General features: G+C 42.3%; 1 protein-coding gene across 1 annotated transcript in view; it reads right to left on the minus strand.

Moving 5' to 3' along the window:
• The window catches only part of RNF130 (ring finger protein 130), a 134,313-nt gene that overhangs the window by 86,628 nt on the left and 22,313 nt on the right, over positions 1–25,372 (minus strand). Inside the window, exon 2 of the mRNA XM_059416400.1 lies at positions 15,457–15,651. Within this exon, the coding sequence (XP_059272383.1) occupies positions 15,457–15,651 (195 nt within the window). The remainder of the gene's footprint in view (positions 1–15,456; positions 15,652–25,372) is intronic.

The following is a 25,372-nucleotide window of genomic DNA, read 5'->3' on the forward strand; positions in this document are numbered from 1 at the left end:
GGGAGCCAGGTTTCTTGCAGCTGCAGTGGGAGTTTACAGGCAGGCAAGCGGGGGAGAATAGAATGATGCATGTGGTCATGGGTTAGAGCTGGAGACCTGGGTATGGACTCATTCTTAGCTTGACACAGACACACAGGGTTACATACGGAAGTATCTGTGGATATGTGTCCAGGAAAGGGTTGGTATATATACACATATTCCCTTGCTCTGTCAGCACAGAGGACCCAGAAGCAACAAAACCACAATGGTAACAAGCACACCTAACGCCCACAGCTTGGTTTCTAATGTCATTCTCCAGTTAGGGGAACCAGGGCTCCTGGGAGAAAATAGCTGATTCTCCAACTGGGACAGGAAGTGCATCTAAGATAAGCCTGGAGATTTCAGAGCACCAGAAAGGAAGAAAGTGCTCAAAAATAAGACAAAACAAAAAACAAAAAACCGAAAACCCAATACCCATGGTAACGAGCACACGTCTAAGGACCCAGAGCCAAGTGAAAGTGCTCCCAAGGGCCAACGACAGAAGAGTCTGAGTGACAAGAACAAGTAAAGTAGCACTGTATTCTAACACAAAGTATAAAATAACCATCCACAAGTCCACACTGGTATCAAGACATGAATAAATTAAGAAGCGGAGAAGAAACAAATCATCCACGCAGAGTCATCCCCCAAAGTCATACTCTTACGTGTGGGCTGTGTTCCGTGGCCTCCTTCTGGAAAGTAGCGTACGGGAAGAGAGAAACGAGGAGCTTCCTGGGGAGGAAGCCTGACAAACACCCAACGAACAGCCAGGTGATGGTGGTCATTCGTGTTGACAGTGTGTACCCTGTGATCGTCCTCTTAAAGCCCCAGATCCTCAGTATGATGAAGAGAATGACATCGAACACGTCCCAGCTGAAGGCCATGCTACAGGATCCCTGAGCAGGAGTCCTCAAAACCATCAGAAACAAAGGAAGTCTATGAATGGTCACAGTCAGAGACAAAGGAGACACAGGACACCTCCCTCCTGGACAGGGTCCTGGCACAGAAAACGGACATTAGTAACAACTAAGGAGATGTGAATAAAGTACAGACGTTCGTTAATGACTGTGTACTGTGCTCACTGGGTCACTAGATATCACACATGTACTATACTAATGTAGGAAGTTAACGGGAAACTGGGTGCATTCTTTATACTGTCTTTGCAATTGCCTGTAATGCTGTTCTAAAAAAAAATAGAATTTATTAAAAAAAAAGACATTACATAAAAGAGAACATTCTTTCATCAGGAAGAATGGAGGCTGGAAAACAAAGTAAACACTTTTTTTTAAAGTGCTGAAAGCGTCATCAGCTCAGAATTCTATATCAACGTCCTTGAAAAACAATGGCAGAAAAAAGACATCTTCACAGACGAGTGATGCAAGAACTCACACCCAGTAGATCTGCACTGGGAGAAACAATGAAAAAGTCGGCCTAGGTTGACAGGGAATGTGGAACTAGCAGGAGTTACAAACCACACAGGAAGTGCTACTCTGTGGGCTGGTCTATAAGCCCATGGCCTTCCTGTCATCATTTTGCCATTCCCATGACCTCCCCCTTCCTGCCCCACTGCCATATACAAGGGACCCCTCCACATTCCTCCTCTATGGGTACCCCGGACCTGGAAGGGGACAGTGGGGCTCAGTGGGGCAGAAAAGGCCTCTCAGGGTGCGTCTATCTGAGACTCTGGGGAAGGACTGTACGTGGCTGTGCACGTGGAGAATCCGTCACTAGGCTTTGTAGGCACAGGCCTGGGAGGCCAGGTGTCATACAATGCAGAGGACAGTCCTGCAGGACAGGCAATGTCTTGTCTCCCCAGGGCCCCATGCTCTGACAAACCACAAGTGTGTGGTGCTGTGAGGCCTCCCCATCAGGTCTCCCACGCCGCCTTCCCTAGCAGCCCTGCCTGTCAACATGCCGAAAGCTACCAAGTAAAACGTGTCTTCCATCCTGTCAACTACTGACCTGCTTCTGAAGCCAGTATTCTAAACTTCTGCTGATCCTTTATGTTATTTTGGCTTCTTCCACCCTCTGCTGCTGGTGAGGGAAAGATAAGCACAAGGAAGATAAAAAGGCAAACCAAGTGGGGAGTTCAAGCAACCCACTCAGGAGACAGAGCCCGCAAGGTCAGAGTTAGACAGGAAGGCGAGTGGACAGACTGTCTCAAGTCTCTGGCAGATGGACGGGCTCTTCGCTTCCACTTCAATTAAGATTCAGGGACACAAAGGAAAACATCAGAGCTTCTGGGATGGTTTTTGAACAGAAACATCAGCAGTTATTTTTTATAAGCAATTTTTAGTTTTAAAAAACTATGGCTTAAGTGTTTCCGTTTTATTTTTGTGAAGTTTTTAATTCCAGTAAACATACAGTGTTATATTAGTTTCAGGTGTACAAAACAGTGCTTCAAGAATTCCACACAATACCCAGTGCTCACCATAAATGCCCTCTTTAATTCCCATCACCCATTTCCCCCATTCCCCCACCCCTGCCCCTCTGGTGACCATCAGCTTGTTCTCTACAGTTAACAGTCTGTGTCTTGGTTTGTCTCTTTTCTCCCCCTTTGCTTGTTTGATTCTTAAATTCCACATTGTCCTTCTCTGACTCATTTTGCTTAGCGGTATACTCTCTAGTTTCGTCCATGTTGTCGATAATGGCAAGATTTCATCCTTTGTGATGGCTTCGTAATATTTGATTGTAAACACCCCCCCCATCTTCTTTATCTGTTCATCAGTCAGTGGACACTGGGTTGCTTCCCTATCTTGGCTATCAGAAATAATCCTGCTATAAACATAGGGGTGCCTGTATCCCTTAGAATTAGTGTTCTTGTATTCTTTGGTAAGTACCCAGTAGTGTGATTACTGGGGCATAAGGTAGGTCTATTTTTAAGTTTTTGAGGAGACCTCATACTGTTTTCCACAGTAGCTGCACTGGTTTGCATTGTTACAAACAGTGCACGAGTTTCCTTTCTTTCCATATCCTCATCAACACCCGTTGTTTTTGTGTTCCTGATTTTAGCCATTCTGAGAGGTGTGAGGGGATATCACTGTGGTTTTGAATTTCATTTCCCTGATGATGGTTGATGATGAACATCTTTTCATGTGTCTGTTGCCCATCTGGATGTCTTCTTCAGAGAGATGGCTGTTCATGTCTTCTGCCCACTTTTTAATTGGATTGTTTTTCAGGTGTGGAGTTTGATAAGTTCTTTATAGTATTTTGGATACTAGTTCTTTACCGGATATGTGGTTTGCAAATATCTTCTCCCATTCCGTAGGCTACCTTTTAGTTTTGTTGATTATTTCCCTCTCTGTGCATAAGGTTTTTACTCTAATGAAGACTGAATCCTTTATTTTTGTTTTTGCTTCCCTTGCCTCAGGAGAAATATCTAGAAAGAAGATGCCACAGCCAAAGTCAAAGAGGTTACTGCCTGTATCATCCTCTAGGATTTTTATGGTTTTAGGTCTCACGTTTAGGTCTTCTGTATCTTTTTTGAATTTATGTTTGTCTGTAGTATAGGAAAGTGGTCCACTTTCTCTTCTGCATGTGGCTGTCCAGTTTTCCCAATGCTGTTTGTTGAAGAGACGGTCTTTTTCCCATTGGATATTCTTCTCTGCTTTGTCAAAGATTAATTGACCATACAGTTGTAGGTTTGTTTCTGAGTTTTCTCCTCTATCCCATTAAGTGTTTCAGTTTTAGATTTCTTTTTTAATAATTCCACATTTTCTAAAACTGGATTGCATGGAAGATAAAAGAGAATTATTTGCAACTTAGGCAAAGAGATACACACAAACTCTTCTTTCCTATCACAGCAGTACATTTAAACTGTAGGCTCCATCTTTTCTGAGGCAATTAAATCCATATTCAATTAGAACAAAAAAAACTTTAAGTGCTATAACAACAGTGTGACTCTATTTTTGTGATGGTTTTTTTAAAGGATAAAGATACTAGACTTACACCAAGGAGCCCAAATTACTGATATTTAAAGATATTTTGCAGTATGTTTATGATTTATCTTTACTTGCTTTCATAAAATGATTTTTTATATTCACAAAGTATATTTTCTATACTGTACAAAGTGATATTTTTCTATTTATTGCTCAATAGTAAATATAGAGCTACAGAAGTGGTTTTTTTCTTTAAGGAGTAGGATGGGAAAAAGAAGTTAAAGGGCCATTCAAGTAATTCTTTGCAAGCAGCCAAAGGAACAGTAAGAAGCACCTGATAATGCTGGATAATACCAAGACTGAAAAGCAACATTACTATTTGGTTGCATCTTTATCTAAATTACATTTTTCTACTAACAATGGAAAGACTGTCCACAGATAAAACCGTAAGAGATTTCCAACTTGACAATGGTTTGACACAATGGAAGACTGATAAACAGTAACAGTAAAGCCTATATAAATTTTTAAAGTCCAAGAAAATAAATCCTTTAACTTTCAGACAAACGTACATTTTAAACTATCCAAGAGCCCATAACTTCCCTTTTATACTACCACACATCCGCTAACTACATTACAAAGAACTCATTCTCTAACTAGAGGTAACGAATAAAACCACAAATTGAGCTATCCTTCCTGTCAATGATGTCACGGACACTGCACTGGGAAAGATGTCCTTCAGGCACCCAATGAAAGGCATTCAGTAGAACAAACACGGGCAAGCTCTTGGAACATCGTTGACAAAGCAAGAAAACAAAATATTTATATTTAACAATGTGTAATTTTTAGGTCAGTTATAAACTCTGTCCTTAAGTGGAAGGAAAGCTCAATAAAACTAAGTATCTTCATGAAGTCATTTCAGTGCAGTGCACACTTATTTTGCTCACAGCATTCTGCTGACCACTGCAGGGAACAGCAAGATACATGCTTTCACATAAAGAAGCCTGCAGTCCTTTTCCCCTTCTGCCCGTCAAGTGTGCAAGTACCAAGCTAACAGGAGAACACCATCAGGGAGGTTCAACAAGACGCTCTGGAGACTGCAGAGACCCAGGATGGTAAATGCACTGAGGGGGTACTCAGGTCTCCTGGGGTTGGTTTTTTGGACTCTTACCAACTCATGGTAGTTCCCATTGCAATGCACAGAGAGGTACTGATCTAAGGTTTCTTGACTGAATGGAGGGTGGGCTGAACTGACAGGCCAGCCTGGGAAGGCTGAGACACGGATCTTCGGGTCCACTCCTTGAGATTATGAGTTATAGGCTGTTACTCGGAGGCAAGTGTCCTTGCACCTTACGTGGACAACAGGGACAGAAGGGGCTCTGCGGAGGGATGGGGCAGCAGCAGCACACGAATGTGGCAGGTCAGCAAGTGTGTCTCAGTGCAGAAGGACTCCCTCTGGAGCACAAGCACAGCCAGAAGAGCAGAGACTTATGGCATGTTGAAGACTGCTCTGCTGGAAAGATGGGGGCCAGAAGAGGGTTGAGACCCTGTGTGTGTGCTGGGCCAGTGCTGTCTAAGCTCACCCCATCCCCAGAGGCTACTAGACCTCCATCTAGTGTCACTTGGCTCGGCTGAAACAGCATCTCCCTGACCCTGATCATGGACAGTGTCCCAGGGCCTCCCTGCTCCCAGGTTCTTCACCTGGGGAGGGGTAAGGGGAGCCCACACTGTGTAGGGCCTGCTTGGCCACTGCTCGTTCCCTGTAAACCCCCACCCAATGCTTCCTGATGGGTCTCCCAAGCCCACACTGGGAGGGCAGAGAAGCCAGGAACAACCTCCCAGCTGCTTAAGAGCAGCAGCCAGCTACGGAGCAGAGCGGCTCAGCTGCCCAGTGTGTTGGCTGAGGCAGGCATGCGACCCTGCACACTGAGCCCCAGCGCAGCACCACAACCGAGGTGGCCACTGAGTCTCACCAAGGACTATGCCTCCCACGGCTTGCAAATCCTAAATCCTAAATTCTAATGACTAGTCCCTGCCTTGGCACACAGCTGCTGTGAGGAAGAAGCCCTGAAGTTGAATTTACTATGCCCCCGTCCACCCTCTTACCCAACCTTCCCCCCAGTATCTAAAATGGCTTTCACGTTGCTTTTTCCCACTTCTGAGCTTCTCCCCTGAGGGTTCTCCTGCCTAGAAGACTCTTCTCAACTTGTGAATTCTCATTTAAATATTGCCTCCTCAGGATAGCCCTCTCTGACTGTGCAGAACTACGTTGGCCTTATAATGACTTCTTGTAATTATCCTCTCTGATTCAATGTTTTTCTTCTCTGTCTGATCATAACTCCACGAAAGCAGCAGCTCTCACGTGGGTCTTGTACACCTGGAGACCTGACAGGAGATCAAAAAATATCTGTTCATGAATTAGCATATAGAAGCCAAATCTCTCTGCTTGCTGTCCTGCCAAATCCCTCTGCCTGCCCCTCCAGGCAGGTCTCTGACTCACGCGGGTCCCCCACAGAGGGGGTCTTCTCTGGTCCAATACCGACAACCAAGCAGGGCCTAGCACAATGAAAGCCTCCTCTCTAAAGTCCTCTGATTGGTTCCTGCCAGCCTTCAGAGTCAGGAACTTGTTCTTGGTAATACTGAGGCCTGTCCTCCTAAGTCAGCGCTCAGTGGTCCCAATTATTGCACGCATGTGTCTCCCTATTGGAGTAAATGTTCCTTAAGGACCTGCACCTGCATACACTTACTTCTTCTGTAGAGCCCTAAAGGGTCGCTCACAGAACGCTTGGCAAGAGCAAATGTAATTTAGTATCTGTGGATGAACTATTTTGCACCAAATGTGCTTGAAACAATTATGTCATAGGGAAGAAAGGCCAGAAGAACAAAGAAAAAGTAGACTTGGGCATTAAAAAAAAGTACTAGTCTTAAAGTTAGAGAAATAAGTACATTGATTCCATAATTATAAATGAGGTAGTGCTCATTCAAGGCACAAGAAGAATAAATAACAACTGCACACTTTAACAAATTCATTACTTCAATAAAGTCACAATCATCCTATTAGGGGATTAGGCAGCCGCCCTTGATGTTGTACAAAGGAGGACGATGGTTCAAAGACTCCTTCACCTAAAGTCCTAAGGCTAGTCATCACTGGGTCTGGGATTCCAGTTCCAGCCTTGTGACTGTCAATGCCAAACTCTTTGCTATTTTAGAGGCACCCTGTGATCTGACAGAGTTTTAATTTTGCTTTTGTAACTAAAAAGATGATGCAGAATCCTGTGGCAAATTACAGGTCAGTGATAGACCCTTAAATATGATTCTGAAAGGTGAAGAAAGTAGAAGACAGTGGGACTGCTTTGGAAGTACAGATCTGTGAGCCAGACAAAATATTTCATGACACTTTTCTGGGGTGAGGAATATGTTAACAGGTGCAACGCCATGGAGAACGGACTGACACCAAGACAGAATTCTGCTTGGAAAACAGCACGTGAACAATAGCTCAGGGGTTCAAAGAAGAAAGGGCAAAAGTTCTCCTATCAAGAAACAACCAAGACCCTTTCATACCCTAAAATGAGCCTATTTAAGCAGAATCCACAAATCCCCAAACAAAATGGCATTTTAATTTTTCTCTAATTAAAAGTAAAAAAAATTAGGGGCGCCTGGGTGGCTCAGTGGGTTAAGCCGCTGCCTTCGGCTTGGGTCATGATCTTGGGGTCCTGGGATCGAGTCCCGCATTGGGCTCTCTGCTTGGCAGGGAGCCTGCTCCCCCCCGCCGCCTCTCTCTCTCTGCCTGCCTCTCTACTTGTGATCTCTCTCTGTCAAATAAATAAATAAAATCTTTAAAATAAAGTATACTTCAGAAATCTTTTCAGTGAATGGATTTATTTCCACTGCTTTTGTTAACAATACATCCATGCTTTCATTTAAATAATCTGTGTAACTCCCCAGTTACACAATGTACATAAAATAAACCGCATCATCCTAGAGCAGTTTGGTTCAGATAGAGAATTCGTAACTCTGAAATATTTAACCTCTGTGTTAAGGTCACAACTTGAGAAGTAATCTTTCTGTCTCACACACAGGCACTTAGCATGTCTCTACTCCTTGTAAAGCAAAGTGATTGTCTTTATTTTTACTTTTTTTTGGCTCACATTTTATTTATTTTTTTAAAAGATTTTTATTTATTTATTTGACAGAGAGATAGAGATCATAAGTAGGCAGAGAGAGAGGGGAAGCAGGCTCCCTGCCGAGCAGGGAGTCCAACGTGAGACTCCATCCCAGGACTCTGAGATCATGACCTGAGCTGAAGACAGAGGCCCAACCCACTGAGTCACCCAGGTGCCCTTGGCTCATCATTCTATCTTTATCTGGCCTGTAACATTCCACTCTGAACACTGAAAATGAGAACCAAAGTCACAAGAGATATATATGAGTGTCTCAAAGTCAAAGTAAGACTACTTAGAGGCGTACAACTCAAACAAAGCTTCCAGTTTAAGAATTTTTGTGTTGCTTTTGACCGTTAGCCTGTACCACATTAAAAAAAGTCATCTCTACACCCAACATGGGGCTCAAATTCATGACCCCAAGATCAAGAGTCACATGCTGCACCGACTGAGCCAGTTGGACGTCCCAGATCCCACTTTTGAACAAGTTTAAAGAAGTGTTACTTTACATGCCATAACTTTCTAGAAATGTAAATTCAATGATTTGGGTAAATTCACAGGGGGTGTGCAACCACCACCAGCCAGTCTTTAGAATGTTTTCATTACCCCCTAAAGTTCTGTTGTGCCCGCAAGTGGATGGTCTGCACACCCAGCCCCCAGCCTGTACAGGCACTAACCTGCCTCGTGTCTCTACGAGTGGGACTTCCCTAGACCTAGAAATTGTGCCATTCACAGATGTTTCTAACTCCGGGCTTCCCGCGGGCATAAGGCTTTCGGAGGTCTATCCGTGTTGCTGCAGGTGCCAGCGGTCAACTCCGTGTAATTGCTGAACTGTGTTCCGTCCTGCAGCTACGCCGTGTTGTTTTTCCACTGGCTGGCTGATGGACACTCGTGCTGTTACCATCATTTAGACTTCTGTATATAATGCAATGAGTATTCATGCACAAGTTTTCATGTGGACATCTCACTGTTTTCATTTCTCTTAGGTAGATTCCCGGAAGCAGGAAATATGGTAAATTTGTGTGTCACTTAAAAAAAACCCTGCCTGTTTTCCAAATTGGTTGTATTATTTCACATTCCTACCAACAGTGCACAAGGGTTTCAGTTTACTCACATCCTCAACAAAACACGGTCATATCTGACTTTTTTTATTGTAGTCATTCTAGTGAGTATGAAATAATATCTCATTGTTTCAACTATTTTCTAATAATTGATGAAATGTTAAATTATTACATCCTCTGCCCATTATAAAATTGTCTTATTACTGCCAATTTATTTTTTATTTTTTATTTTTTCTTCAATTTTTTTTTTTCTTCTGAATAACAAGGTATTTCACTTCTTAAGACTAACACTGTTCTTGTCTTTTATGGATAGTGTTTTGGAGTAAGAACTTTCTGTCCTAAATGACAAAGGCTTTCTCCTATGATTTCTTCTAGAAATTTATGTGGCTTTACTTCTTACATTTTGTCTATTATCTACTGGGAAGTCATTCTTATACATTGGAAGGTAAGGGTCTTCATCCTTTTTTGTCTTTTGCATCTGGAGAACAACCCTTCTGGGACTACTTGTTGAAAAGACTATCTTTTCCCCACAGAAAGGCCACGGCGCCTTTGCTGAAAATCAACTGAGCATTAAAGTTTATTTGTAGACTCTCAGTTCTGACCCATCAGTCTACGGGCCCATCCTTACGCCAATGCCACACATCCTGATTACTGAAGTCTTCCGACATGGTTGCACTTTCTCAAAATTCTCTGGGCTATCCAGGTACTTTGATTTTTAGGATTACCTGACTAATTTCTACAAAGCATCTAATTTGGAAAGTTGTCAGCTATTATTTCTTGGAATAGTTTTTCTGCCACTCTGGGTCCTCTGGAATGTGACAGTGTCCCACAGGCCTCAGAGGCTCTGTTCATTTTCTTCAGGCTTTTTTTTTTCTTAACATGTTCTACTGAGTGATAATTTCTATTGCTCTATCTCCAAGCTAACAGATTCTTCTGTTGTTTTGAATCTGCTATTCAAGTCCTCAAATGATGTTTTTCATTCCCAATATTGTACTCTTCAACTCCATGATTTCCATGTGGCTCTTTTCCATAATTTTGCTATCCTTTATTGAGAATCTCTATGTGTTGGCTTCTGGTGCCATTCACTATTGTCATATTTTTCTTTTTAATTCTTTAAATATCATTTCTTTCAGTTCTCCAAATGTATGTTAATTCCTTTGAATTCTTTCTCTGCTAAATTCAGCATCTGAGAATATTCAGAAGCAGCTTCTGCTGACTTTTTCCTTTACTTATTTTCTAAATAGGCTCCGTGCCTGGTGCAGAGCCCAATGAGGGGCTCGAACTCACGACCCTGAGATCAAGAATCGGATGCTTAACCAACTGAGCCACCCAGGTGCCCTTGCAGATTCTTTCTTGAGTATGAGTCACTCTTTCGTATTTCTTTGCATAGCTTGTCATCTTTTGTTGAAAATCAAACCTTTTGGACAATAAAATGTCTCAACTCTGCATTCTGATCTTTTTTTTCCCTTAAGGTTGCTGCTGTTGCCTTGTCTGTTTGCCTGCTTTGTTCAGTAGCATGGCCAGGTTAGACCTGTGAAGTCTGCTTCCTCTGTGGTGTGCAGTCACTGATGTCTCTGCTCAGTTTCTATTTAATATTCTTCCAAGACTAGCTGTCAGCCAGTTACTGGACACGGGTGCTCAAATATCTCAAATCAGTAAGGCTGATACCATCTGCTAATGGATCTGGGTGTAGGGAGAGAAGAGTGTTCAAAGCCGTGGCCACTTCCAGTCCTGTCTGGTTTACTCCTGCCAGTCCTCTCTCCTACCTGCAGGCGCATAGTCTCAAGGTTGTCCAGGAATGTAAACAGCTTCAGCTCTGAAATCATGGAGCATACTTGACAAGAACATACTTGGTGGCAACCCTGGGCTGGGAGAGATAGACACTGACCTTCCTCCACCTGCCTGTCCCCAAGACGTCACTTCCAGAGACAACAGTGTTGGGCATGGTGTCATCCACCCTTTTGTCACTGCTGGGCTAGCCCTCTGTCCTTGCCACCCGCCCTGCCCCAGCAGAAACCCCCAGCGACATAGCTTGGGGAGTGTGGGAAGCAGCCCCAGGCCAAACACCACAGCTTCCCATTGTTCCCACCCAAACTCTGGCAGCTGTTCAAAACATCAATGAGCCTCAGATTGTTATATGCCTCTGGTTGATTTCCAGAACACTGAAGGGGCTGCTTTGTCAGTTTTGCCCAGTTTTAGAGTCATTTTCTTCTGAAAAGAAAATCCGGTGATCTCCTTACTTGGTCATAGTCAGAAAGGCCAATTCTTCTGCTTACTTTTAATCCTTTACAGTTATTCTTACGATTTTTACTTTGAAATATTTCAAAGCTCAAGAATAAGAGAGAATATAATGAACATCTATGTACTCAACCCTCAGCTTAAGAAGTGACACATGATGGGCTCATCTGAACCTCCTCATATACTTCCCCCTGATCCTAAATTTGCCGCCCCTCAAAAAATCCCCTTTCCAGAAAGACCCATTATCCCAAAACTTGATATTTGTTCATCTAATTTGTACTTCTGCTATTTTATTCATATCTATCTATACATGGCAGCTACAGTTGTGCATTTTGAAATGCACATTCATTTTTATGTTATTTGTACATATTCTTCTACAACTTACTCTTTTATGCTCATTATTATGTTTTTCAGATTTAGTCATATAAATACGTGTGGCTTTAACTCATTGACAGTTAACCACTCTATAAACATGCCACAATCCCTCCATTCTCCTGTGAGGGACATCTACGTGTTTCCAATAAATGCTGTTACATAACACTGCCACGAACACTCTCGTATGCTTCTCATGCACACAGGCAAGAGTAACAAGGGTCTGGAGGACGACAGGGAGGGGCCCCCGGTGCTTGTGTAAATACATGAAATCTCCCCACTGGCTCCCACACGGTCCAAGGCAGAAAGTGGGAGAACTCATAAGACGGCAAACGATTGTCCTCCGTGACGGGGATTCAAGGCCTTCACAGAACCTGGGTTTAGAGTCACGAGAGGCCTTCCCAGACAGGACGCAACTCATCCTGTGTCACCCAGCAAGTCAGTGGAAAAGCTGGGACTAAAACCTAGGTTTCCTGTCTTCCTTGTTCTCAAAGCAAGAGGTGTGGACTAGAGGCATTAGCATCATCTGGGAATTTGTTAAAAATACAAAATCTCAGGCTGTACCCCAGATATGCTGAATCAGAGTCTGCATTTTAACAAAATGCCCAGGTAACCTGTATGCACAGTAAAGTCTGGAAAGTACTCTGGAGGAGGTATACAGGGAAGGAATTCCCAGATCACAATGTAGCAGTTCTTTAGCGATATCACACAATGCCAAATTTCTCTCCAAAGTACTGTACCAATTTAGTTTCCCAGATTACTCTAATTTTTTCTGTGTCTAATTACAGCATAAAGCCATTTCTCATTGCTCTCATGTCTGCTTTGATTCCATTTGCCTTACCACGTCCCACTTCCTAACACTAGATCCTCAAACTCTGGCCCTAAAGATCCTTCCTCGTGCTGCTCCACACTAACCTGTGATGAAAGGGGTACGTGGTCAAATAAATTTGGGAAACCACAGGTTAATATACGTAGGACAAGTTCTTAACCCTAAGACTCTCAGAGATCTTAGTGTGTTCTCTCAGGAACCTCTGAGAGTGGACTACATTTCAAGCATTTTCCTAAGCTTATTTCACCACTTACCTTTTTTCAGTCATGGGTCATCTTTGAAAATACTTGAATAAACTAACGTTTTAAGGAACACAGATGAGGGGAGATCTGTGATTATTTACAGAGGCTTCCAACCTTTTTAAAACAAAAATCATAAATAAAATCAATTTCTGGGGCGCCTGGGTGGCTCAGTGGGTTAAGACTCTGCCTTCAGCTCAGGTCATAATCCCAGGGTCCTGGATCGAGCCCCAGGTCGGGCTCTCTGCTCAGCAGGGAGCCTCCTTCCCCCCCAACCCTCCCTGCCTACCTCTCTGCCTACTCGTGGTCTCTCTCTGTCAAATAAACAAACAAAATCTTAAAAAAAAAAAAAAATCAATTTCCTCTCTTATAATCTCCAGATCTTCTCATATTAAAAAGACTCATTCTAGCTACTTCTTTGCAACTTTATGTATATAAAATACCACCACCAGGAAAAAAAAATACATTTTGCTCAAATGAATTTCTCCCTCTCCAGGTTTCTTCATGCTTTCAGTAAAAAGAAATAAGTATGGAATGATCAGGTCCAAAACTTCAAATAGTTTCTCTTTGCTCTAAAACAGCCGAGGAGAACAAATTAGCAGCTGCTCTGAGACCTAGAGCAGAAAAGCCCCAAGTCTCCGCTCCAGTGTTCCCACACAGATGGCCAGCTGAAAAGGCTGTTCCTTTATCTCCCTGTGGTTTCCCTGAAGAAATTAAAAGCTACAGGACTCCAGTGATCTCTGGATAGTGAAGATCACTCACTCTCTCTTATTGTGTTTTACTATTGTTTCATCTTTTCTACAGTGAGTATGTGTTACTACTTTTGCAACTAGAAAAAATACAGTTTTATTCTAAAAGGCTTAATTTGAAAGGAACAAAACAAGTCACAGAACAATAAAATTGAAATCCATCTCATTACTCTATCAAAATAGACACAAAAGGTGACCCTCAATTGGGGTGCAGATGCCTCTGCAAGATTACTGTCTAAAACTGATTGTGTCTAACATTCTTTAAATACGACATTAAACTTTAAAACCTTTATGAACACAGACTTAGCTTTATCTAGGTTTCAATTCTGGGAGATGACAGACTACTGGCGAACCCGCTGGTCTGACTCTTGCTGCACTCTCCTGGTTCTAGAAGATGGGAGTGCCTATACCATGTACAGCTACGGCAAGGATGATGAAAACATGGATTAAAAAGTGCCACATCATGTCAGCAGGGAAACACAAATTAAAACAACTCATTAGAATGGCCACAATCCAGAACACAGATGGCAGCAGAGCTTGCGATGATGTGGGACAAGAGAAACTCTCATTTATTGCTGGTGGACCCGCAAAACGGTACAGCCGCTGGGGAGGATGGTCTGGCAGTTTATAAAATGAAACGCGCGCTAACCACGTAACTCAGTAATCACGCACCCAGAGGATCTGAAAACTAAACAAAACATCTAGACAAAAACCTGCACACGAATGTTTACAGCAGCTTAATTCATAATTGCCAAAACTCGGAAGTAAGCAAGATGTCCTTCAGTAGGTGACAGATAAACTGCGGTACATCTGGAAAATGGAGCACTGTTCAGCACTTACAAGAAATGCACCATCAAGCCATGAAAAGACAGGGAGGTAATCTAAATGTATGCTACAAACTGAAAGAAGTCGGTATGCACAGGCTAGACGCTGTTATGATTCCAACTACAGGACATTCTGGAAAAGGCAAAACTATGGAAACAGTAAAAAAAATTTATCAGTGGTTGCCAAGGGGTGGAGAAATGGGAGGGATCGGGGAAGGGATGGATAGGCAGAGTGCTGAGGATGTTTAGGGCAGTGAACATAATCGGTATGATACCATCACAGTGGGTACAAATCTGTCCAAACCCTTAAAATGTTCCATAGCAGTAGTGACCTTCCAAGTAAACTATGGACCGTGAGTGATTAGAAGTCATCGCTGTAGGTTCACTACCTGTAATGCATGCACCGCTCCAGACGGGGAGGCCGATAGTGAGGGAGGCCCTTCCTGTGTGGGGCTATAGGGGAAATCTCCGTACAGCTTTCTGGGAGCTTTGCTGGGAGCATAAAACTGCTCTGAAGAATAAAGTCTGTTAAAAAAACACCCCCCCCCAAAACCCCTTGCAGTTCAGTGTCTGGCATATATATAGTAAGTGCTCAATAAATTGCAACTCTTGTTACTAAAGCAGTTAAATTAGAGATAGTCTCAAATGCTCCCACAAGAAATGAAGACAGTTACTACTGAGTCCCTTTAGACATTTATCCTGATAAGATAAAAAGCATCCTCCTCGAAGAGGTAATCCTTCAGAGTCCGTAACCTAGATGAATGATTCTCAATGGAACATGTCATTTTGCAAAGTTATTAAGTGAAATGTAGAAATGCAAAATGACTAAGGATTTCATCACAGCCAGTTATTTAGTAAGTGCAAGTTTTACAGACTCTCAAAATCATTATTTAAGAAACATATTCAACTAAAGGATAAAGACATGCATCTCAAGAAATGAATGGTAATATCAAAAATGAATATTAAAAAATGAATATAATCATAGAATTATGTTGTAAATGATGTGGTTTCACGGTGGTAGAATGCTTACCTACAGAGCACTAATTTCTAGAAGGAACAACAAAATTTACAACCCCCCTTGTTCTGTTTACCTGGATGAGTCATGGTGACAGGCTCCTCTTTGGATTTGTTATTGTAGATGACTACGGCAACTGCATTGTGGAAAGCAGCCCGTGATATTTTCTCTTTAAATGTGCAATTTCCCCTCTGCAGCAAGGCAATCCACTGTTTGATGTTAGGAGGGACAAAGAACCGTGTCTGAGGATCACAGCCCAGATGATCAGCAACTAAACAGAAAAGAAAAAAAAAACATTAATTTTTCTCAACATAAATAAAATCAATCAAATTTTTATCAAAGTGCTCAACTGTTCCCCGAATACTGGTGGTATCCAAAGCACTTTGAGCAGCTCCCTGCCAGCAGAGCTATGAATATACCCATGAACCTGAACCCTCATCTGTATAGGGAGAGAGAGGCTCCATTAACATGTTACCTGTGATGCAAATGAAAACCGTGAAAAATCCTGTTTAACTTCATAGGCTGACAAAGGAAAAACAGACTGACAATGCCCAGTGTAGGCTGGTGAAGAGAGGGGGACAAAAGGGCAAACAGAGACACCCTCATCCCCCAACACCCAGGTGACTGAGTGATCTACCCGTGACTTCTGCTCTTTCGTTGGTTGGCACTTACTCTTCTCTCCACACCCCTACCCTACCCCCACCCTCTTCTCACCCTGTCTCACCCCACCCCCACGCTGCAGAGAGAGACTGATTTTGCTTGAGGTAAATGGGGCAGCCAAACTAACCTTTGCTTCAGTTACTAAGTGGCTTGTTAAAATTCAAGCATGTTTGAACAAATTTCTTCATAAGTATCTAAGGAAATTATAAAGGTAAGTTCTGGCTTGTATTGGAAGTTCAAATAGTTAAAATAACATGAAACTAGAAACCAAATTATTCCTGTAATTTACATTTATTGGTAAAAATTACAATTCCACATTAATATATATATATTAACTTTACTATATCCTATATATATAGTATACTATATATACTATACTATATATATAGTATATTACTATACTATATTACTATATATACTATATATATTAAGATATATATATATTAACTTTACTATATATAGGACAACTTGTTACTTGTCTAACAACATGCATGCAGACCCCAGGACACTCTCTTGGGGACCCTGATTACACGGCTATTGCTGTGGATCTGGGGGGAGAGTCTGTTCCAGACACCGGTGAGTACACAGCAGCTTGTAAGGCCAGGCTCCTCTCTCTGAGGCAGCACAGATGGTCACGACAGCCCTGCCCACCTCTGCCCTGGCTGCTCCTCCCTCTCCCCCTCTCCTCATGTTTCTAACAGGTGAACTTGAACCGCCAGGGTGGTCCAGAGGGTGAGGGGGTAAGAATCCCAATGGAGAAGTCTGCAGACCGCCATCCACCTCTGTGCCAGAGGACATCCGCCTCTGTGCCAGAGGAGAGCCCTAGGCTTGCACTGGCTGGGGTGGGGGTGGGGGCAGGAAGGGTAAGAGAGTAACAGTAAAAGCAAATAAATAATGAAAACATGAAATCAGTATTAATAATCGACTGTATGAAAAGGTGACATCAGTGGGGAAATACATCTTTCCACATCCTGGAAGCACACTACTTAGCCGGAGAAATGAAACGTTCACACCACTTAAACCACACAGTGTAGAGATGCCAACTAACTTGGGAAAAATGGTACATCTATCATCCCATTTACACTGTATTTCCCCCCAAATTCTCTTATTATCACAGTGAGGGATCATAATGAGAGTGTATTTGCTATCAGAGGTCTCCTGACACAACTGAGACATAAATAATTTTACAATGTCATGATTTACATTGTTGACAAATATCACCCCTTTCCTTAAACAATTTTTGCACTCTGAAACTTTAGTCCTTTCTCAATCAAAGTAAATGGATGGGAAAAAAGCCTATATCACAATTTTAGCAGTCAATTATTTTTGTTTATTTTTATTTTTTAACATACTTTACATTTTAAAAATATTTTATTTATTTGAGAGAGAGACAGTGAGAGAGAGCATGAGCAAGGAGAAGGTCAGAGGGAGAAGCAGACTCCCCATGGAGTTGGGAGCCCAATGCGGAACTCGATCTCAGGACTCCAGGATCATGACCTGAGCTGAAGGCAGTCACTAACCAACTGAGTCACCCAGGCCACCTTATTCTGTTTATTTTTAAAGATTTTATTTGAGAGGGAGAGAGAGAACGTGTGTGCATGCACACACAAGTTGGGGGAGGGGCAGAAGGAGAGGGAGAAGCAAGCCCAATCCCCTCTCAGGGCTAGATCCCAGGATCCTGGGATCATGACCTGAGCCTAAGGCAGACGCTTAATGACTGAACCACCCAGGTGCCCCAGTAGTCAACTATTTACTGAAAGACACATTGAAGGCATTGTGAAACTTTGAAATCCTCAAACAGACTGTTCACTTGCAGTGGAATCTGTTTCCCAGATAATTATGCTGCTTTAGAATAGAAGCATTTAGGCTATGTGTTAGATAACCTGTCTTGGAAAAACCTCCAATACCATACATAGAGAGCAAGCAAAGAGCTGGTTTAAGTGTTTTGTTATTTTTCGTAACGCACTGCTGCACAAACCCTGGAAGAACATGCAGAATCAAGAATACCCAAAAGGATATATATACTTCAGCAAAATGGTCATTTTTTTATAACTTATCCTGTGCTCCCTATGATTTCACACATATTCCCAGGGCCATAAGGAGGAAACAACAAGACGGTCATGGAATCAGCAAGACGTGGGGCTCACACTCTAGATCAATTATTCACTAGCTGAACAACCACCTGGGCTCAATGATCTCATCTTCAACTTTTACTAACAAACACGGAGTTAAAATTCTTACCTCATGAGTTATATATGTGAAAAAGGCTACAATAATTCCTCTACTCTTAAGTGCTTTAAAAAAATTAATTCTCTTGGGGGCACCTGGGTGGCTCAGTTAGAGCACCTGGCTCTTAATGTTGGCTCAGGTCATGGTTTCAGGGCTGCGGTATTAAGCCCTGTGCTCAGCGGGGAGTCTGCTTGAGATTCTCTCTCCCTCTCCTTCTGCCCCTTCCCCGAACGCTTTCTCGCATGCATTCAATACAAACATACATACATATATACATACACACTTATAATCTTAAAAAAAATCAACTCCCTTTCCTTTAGTTTTATGGGTTTCATCTTATCTGGTCCTAGTGTTCTAGTTTGGTGCCGTGGGGATTTTCTGCATCGATGTGTGTGAAATCCACCCACAGCTCAGAGCACATGTCCACCCCACATCCCTGGCTCCTAACACCTACTGCTCCCGTCTCATACCCTATCCCTGTGGCGCTGACAGTGTCATCTTCTTCTTAGAAGATAACAGTCATAATTTCCAAGACGGAAAAGACACAGGAAAGGATGCAACCATGGAGCAAAATCTACCAAACATACTGAAGGAGAACTTGAAAATTCTCTTAAGGAATCCCCACCCACTAAGAACAGATTCTACCCACAACTGCAGGACCCAAACAAATTCCAACAACAGACTATATGAGCGGAAGAATATCCTTGTTCCCAAAATTCACCCAAGTCATAGTCCATAAAAGGACTTTGTGAACATTTATATCAGCAAGAATATGAAATAAGGGAGAATAAGATATTCAAGTTCCTGTTCAAGGAAGGAGGTTTCATTATTCGGAAAAAGAAAGAGGTTTTCATAACCACTTAATACTGCCATGTGTTTATTTTATCTATTCATCCCTTCCTGTAATTAAAAAATAACTTGAACAGTGAAAATGTGAACAGCTCTAACACAACTTCCCAAGAGGACTGAAGACGAATGGGTTCAGTGGTCCTACTTTGCAATGTAATACCAGTTGCTTACACTTGAAGCAATTTATTAAGTGAGGATGCAGTATGGCACCAAATATCTACGCAATTAAGAAGCATTAAAATTTATCAATAGCAATTTTGCTCAAATTCAAAATCATTTTACTTTTTTTTTTTTAAACCTGCCAAATCTAGAGAAGGACTTCACCTCTGACTTCTTTGCATTTATTAGTTATCATGTCAGGAAAAACAAGGAAGTTATTGTGAAAACATGAAATTACAGATGATATAAAATACTGCATTACAGTATCTTATAATTTTGTGAATTATACTTAAATAAACCTGAAAAAATGTCGTATTGCAGAGAGACCAAACTTCTGTTTTTTTTCTGTACGGCCTTTCCTGCTGAATCCAGAAACAGTAATGAGAATCTCATTCCTTGATTAGAATCAAACGACTACTGACAGGAACAATTACGGAATCCTCACCTCAAGGAACACAGATGCTTAGCAACAACCCAACACCTTGGTCTTGAGTCTCAAGGAACCTCTAGGTGTACTGAGAAAGCAACGCTGGACACAGAAATGAAATCTCAGCAAACTGGTTATTAGTACAACATGAAGGGTGCTTAGAGACCCAGGAAAAGAGCCACACAACGGTAAAGGTCTCGTGGGGGCTGGAACTCAGATGGAACACTGGAAAATCGCTAGGCAGTGAGCAGGGGGTGCAGAAGGGACCAGCACCAGAACAGAGGACAAAGATGAAGCCCTTCTCCTCAACTCTCGTGACAATCAAGTAAGATGACACATAACCCCCATTACAACACTATATCAATGTAAGAGAATCAAGTTCTGAAAAGACGACACCATCTGCGGTGGGAACAGAGGAAGAATATCCTGGCACAAGGAGCGTGTAAATATTTCAAGGGTTCTGTGAGTGACGATGTCAGTCAATAAACTAACTCTGTCTTGCCCAAGCAGCCCGAAACTCCCACTTTGGTTCACCTGACTTAGACTTCGTTGTGGGAAAATGCAAGTGCCCCATTTAGTGTGTAGCGGTCACGGTGTTACTGTGTGGGTCCTGTCTCCTCCCGCACCCGAGAACCACCAATCCACTGCCATAGGGAAGAGTCCTGCTGGGCCGGGGCACAGCCAGCTCCCCTGGGGCGCCTCCCGCTCTCAGAGCCTGGGTATCTTGGTTCCTCCCTCTGAAAGGCCCAGCCCCGTTTCCTTGCTGACGTCCTCTCAAACCTCAGGATTCTGCTAAAATCTCCCTTCCGGAACACCCTCCTGGCCTCCTGAGCCTGAGATGGGTGCTCTGTTTCCATGGCACCCTGAGATGACACACTAGCATTCATCTTACCGTCCTAGCAACTGGCTGTTTGCTCGGAGTCTCTCTTCGAGCGTGAGACCCAGCATCTCCTCCAGTACGTGTGGGACAGAGGAGGCACTGGACCTCTAGGCAAAGGGAGAAATGGGAGAACGACATACGGAGACTGAACAAAAACGGACACAGAGAGTCTATGCCAAAGACCACTGTTTCCTGTGGTAGTGTTCTGACCAGTGTGACGTTCTGCCAGCTGCTTCCTATGAAAAACGTAAAAATAAAGATAAGCCTAACTAGTTACCCTGGTCAGGTACGTTCTGGCTCTTTGCTCCCTAGTTCCACATGAGATTATAATCTCATCTTTAGGTTTCTTGCTTCTTCTCCTGAATTTCCTTATTTTCCCTCTGTTAAATTCTAATTTTATGATTCAAAGGACAAAACAGAATTCCTTATTTGCGTTTCCAGTTTCTTAATTTTTAATGTTCAGTGACTGGATTTAAATGTCTAGCTTTCATCCCTTCATCCACATCCACAGATAACTTACTCTTACGATTTCTACATTTTCACTTTTTAAAAAAGATTTTATTTATTTATTTGAGAAAGAAAGAGAGAGCATGAGAGGGGAGAGGCAGCTGGAGAAGCAGACTCCCTCCCAAGCAGGGAGCCCAATGTAGGACTCGATCCTGGGACTCCAGAATCATGACCTGAGCTGAAGGCAGTTGCTTAACCAACTGAGCCACTCAGGCCCCTACATTTTCACTTTAATCTACCATCTTTTCATTATTTATCTTCAGTGTTTGTTTAATCTTGTTGAAATGCTCTGCTTTCCTTTTGTCTTAATTTCTCATTAACTCATTTGTAAGTTCCATTTTTCTCTTAACCTCCTATCTACTTGGTTCCTCTAATTTTCTCATCCCTTCCCCCTACCCAACACCGGTAATCAAGATGATCAGACCCACTGCTAGATCTTGTTACTTAATGTGATCAGAAGGAAGCACAGTTATTTTAAATACTGATGCTGCCATTTCAGGAGACTCGGCTCCCTTTAATCTTATTTACTTTTGCACAGATCACTACTCTGAGAAGCAGCCTGGGGGTCTCTCTTTCATTAGACTGCAAACGGAGCCTCAACCGCCAGGGTTAGTGAATGCATACTGCTTACAGGAAGACTTGGATCCGTTTCCGTTATTTCACTTTGTCCTCCTGTATCCTGCGATTCCTAAGTTCTTTATACTTTCCTCCATCTGTCCCTACTTCTGAAAGCACTGATCACATTTTCTCTATTCCCCTCTTTTCCTCCATTTATATATTCAAGTCCTATTTTTTTTAGAGGTTACTCTTAAAATGTTAACACGCATACCTGATAAAGAGTTTACATTTCATCAATGTCTCTAGTTCCTTCCTGAAGAATACAGGCTCTTAAAATATGTATTGGTTTCACAGGGCTACCCCCACCAAAAACCACTACACACCTGGTGGCTTAAACAACAGAAATGTATTCTCTCTCAGTTGTGAGGGACAGATGTCTGCAGTCAGGGTGCTGGCAGGCTCAGGTGCCCTCCGAAAAGCTTCAGGGGAAAGACCCTTGCTTGACTCTCCCAGCTTCTGCTGGCCCCTGGAGACCTTTGGCTTCTGGCTGCATTGTTCCAACCTCTGCCTCTGTCTGCATGTGGCCTTCTCCACTGTGCCCATGCCTTCACTTCTATCTCTAAGAACACTTACTGTTGGATTTAAGGCCCATTTGGTTAATGCAAGGTGCTCTCGTCTCAAGATCTTCATCTAATTACTTCTTCAATGTAATTTTTTCCAAATAAGGTTTCCACATTCCTAGGTTCTGGGGATTAGGTCACCGACACATCTTCTGGGAGGCCACCATTCAATCTATTGCCAGATGCAGTTCCAACCACCCCCTTTCATCTTACCTATAATTACCCTTACTCAGATCTACCTTGCTCTAATTACCCCATCCCTAGTATTTATAGTTTCATATGGTCAATGCCTGTTGAATGTTACCTACAGATACTGGTCAGTCCTTATGTTAGTCTAGGATCTCCAGAGAAACAGACCAATAAGATACATGTGTGTATAAAGAGACGGTGTGTAAGGAATTAGCTCATGGGGCTGTGGAGGCTGACAAACCCCAAGATCTGCAGGGTAAGTCAGCAAACTGGAGAGATAATGGTGTGGCTCTAGTTGGAAGCCTAGCAGCTTGAGACTCAGGAAGAGCTAATGTTTCAGTTTGAGTCTGCGGGCAGGGAAAGGCCAATCTCCTAATGCAAAACCAGTCAGGCAAGAGGAATTCTCTCTTACTGGAAGGAAAATCAGCTCTTTTGTTTTATGCAGGCCTTCGACTGATTAGATGAGGCCCACACACATCAGGGATGGCAATCTCCTTTGACCCACTTTATTCAGTCTACCAACTTAAATGTTAATCTCATCTAAAAATACCCTGAGAGAAACACCCAGAATATCTGATCAAATCACCTAGACACCCTCTGGTCCAGTAAAAGTGATACTTAAAATGAACCATGACAGGGGCCCCTGAGCGGTACAGTAGGTGAAGCCTCTGACTCTTGGTTTCAGCTCAGGTTACCATCTCAGGATTGTGAGGTCAAGCCCCCATTAGGCTGTGTTCAGCAGGGAGTTTGCGTAAAGATTCTCTCCCTCCGCCCCTCCCCAAAACTCAAGTGGGGAGTGGAATTTAAAAAAAAAAAAACAAAACTTTTTTTTTTTAAAGATTTTATTTATTCGTTTGACAGAGAGAGAGAGAAAGAGAGAGAGAGAGGGAGGGCAACCACACAAGCAGGGGAAGCAGTAGGCAAAGGGAGAGGGGGAAGTAGGCTCCCTTGCTGAGCAGGAAGCCTGACGCAGGGGTCAATCCCAGAACTCCAGGATCACGACCTGAGCCCAAGGCAGATGCCTAACCAACTGAGCCACTCAGGTGCCCCTCTAATAAATAAATCTTTTAAAAAATTAATCATCGCTATCCTCTTCATATCTCACTTTTTCCTTCTGTCCTTCATTTTCTCCTTCCTTATAAGAATAGTAAGAACATCCCTTTGATGTTCCTTCAAATAAGGATCTGTTCAGGGTAAAGTCAGGGTTTCGAGTAAACTTGTCTTTTTATATCTGAAAACATCTTTCATATGATCCCATTCTTGAATGACAGCTTAATTAGGTAAAAAATTCTGGATACTTTCCTCAGCACTTTGAAGATATTATTCCATTGTCTTCTGCTTCTTATGATGAGAAGAAGCTGAAGAAAACATTTTAATTGTAAAGGTTCCCAAATGTTATTTTATCTACTTTGCAGCTTTGAGTCTAGTATATTTTAAAAGTAAAAAATAAATGTGTCCCTTATTTTCTCCGAGTTGGCAAGTTTTGCTTCTTTGCTTATACTTATTGTAAAGAAACAAATTTTTACAAGTCATTGCCTTTTTGTATGGAATTTTTAACAAGAAGGCAACAACAGAATATCTTCTGTACACCTAGAGTGCAGGATATATCAGTCAACACTGTAAGGAGGGTCATACAGAGCTGACCTGTCAGCAAGTTTAATCATCAATAGCTATCCATTATCATTTGTCTTCTATACTTAGTTATTGCATATCTCAAATGGATTTTGATTATTTTTCACATCCTTACAACTTAAATATATCTGCTGGATGTTCTCCATGACATAATAAAAAGCATCTTAAGAGAATTTTAAATGATGACTAATACAAATCACTTCACCTGAAAAGTTATGTTCAAAAATAATTTCTATTACAACTGATACAACAAGTACTTCATGTAAGAGAGATGAAGCAAATAAAAATAACTAAAAATCGTGCTCAGTCCTTGACTAGTGTACCACAGTGCAACGGAAGTATGTGTTAATTACCTAATCCACATCACTCCCCATTCCACAAAAGCATTACACATTGAGTACGAGTTTTTCTGCAGCTCTCTTTTCTGTTGACTTCTGTTCACCACACGTTCCTCTCGCCTCTCTGCCTACTCTTATTTTCCTGTTGACAGCCTCTTAAATGGAGGGCTTTCACCAAGCATCTGTCCCGAGCCCTCTCTTCTCAGTGGGCAATCTTACCCACTCCCACGGCTTCAACCAACACCTGTATGTATGTAATGTCTAAATCTCTCTCTTGTGTTTTATTCTGCAATTTTCAACTGTCTGCTACATATTTCTCCATGAATACTGAGTATCCCCAACTCATTATTCTCCCCCATCAAATGTGATGTCCTGACCGAGAGCATCATCATTCACCTAAACACACAAGACTGAAATCCCTGTTGAGAAACAAGGAAGTGACAAGAGAGAGGACTAAATAGAGTGTTCCATTTTCTTGGCTACCACCAAAACCCCACAATGGCCAAGCAAAGCCACTCTATACCTCAACACTGCTGATGCACAGAAGGGTGTAAGGATACCACCGGGCAGGAAAGTCTTAAAAAGCATTACCCCCCCCCCCCCCCACAGCTTTACTGAGGTATAATTAATAAACAAAAACTACATATATTTAAAGTACACAATGTGATTTGATACACACTGTGAAATGATCACCACAGTCAAGTGAATTCATATATCCATTGCCTCATTTAGTAACCTTTATTATTTTTTTTTAATTTGGTGAAAACACCTGAGATCTAGTCTCTCAGCAAATATCAAGTACGCACTATGGTATAGTCACACGTTGTACGTGTATCGCCAGAACTTATAACGGAAAGCTGGCAACATGGGAAGGCATTATTAACTCTTGGGCAGAAGAGGAAAGAATATGGAAGCATTCCTGTTTTATCTATCACCTCTTCTAG

This window comes from Mustela nigripes, chromosome 12 (genome assembly GCF_022355385.1).
Source record: "Mustela nigripes isolate SB6536 chromosome 12, MUSNIG.SB6536, whole genome shotgun sequence".
NCBI lineage: Eukaryota > Metazoa > Chordata > Mammalia > Carnivora > Mustelidae > Mustela > Mustela nigripes.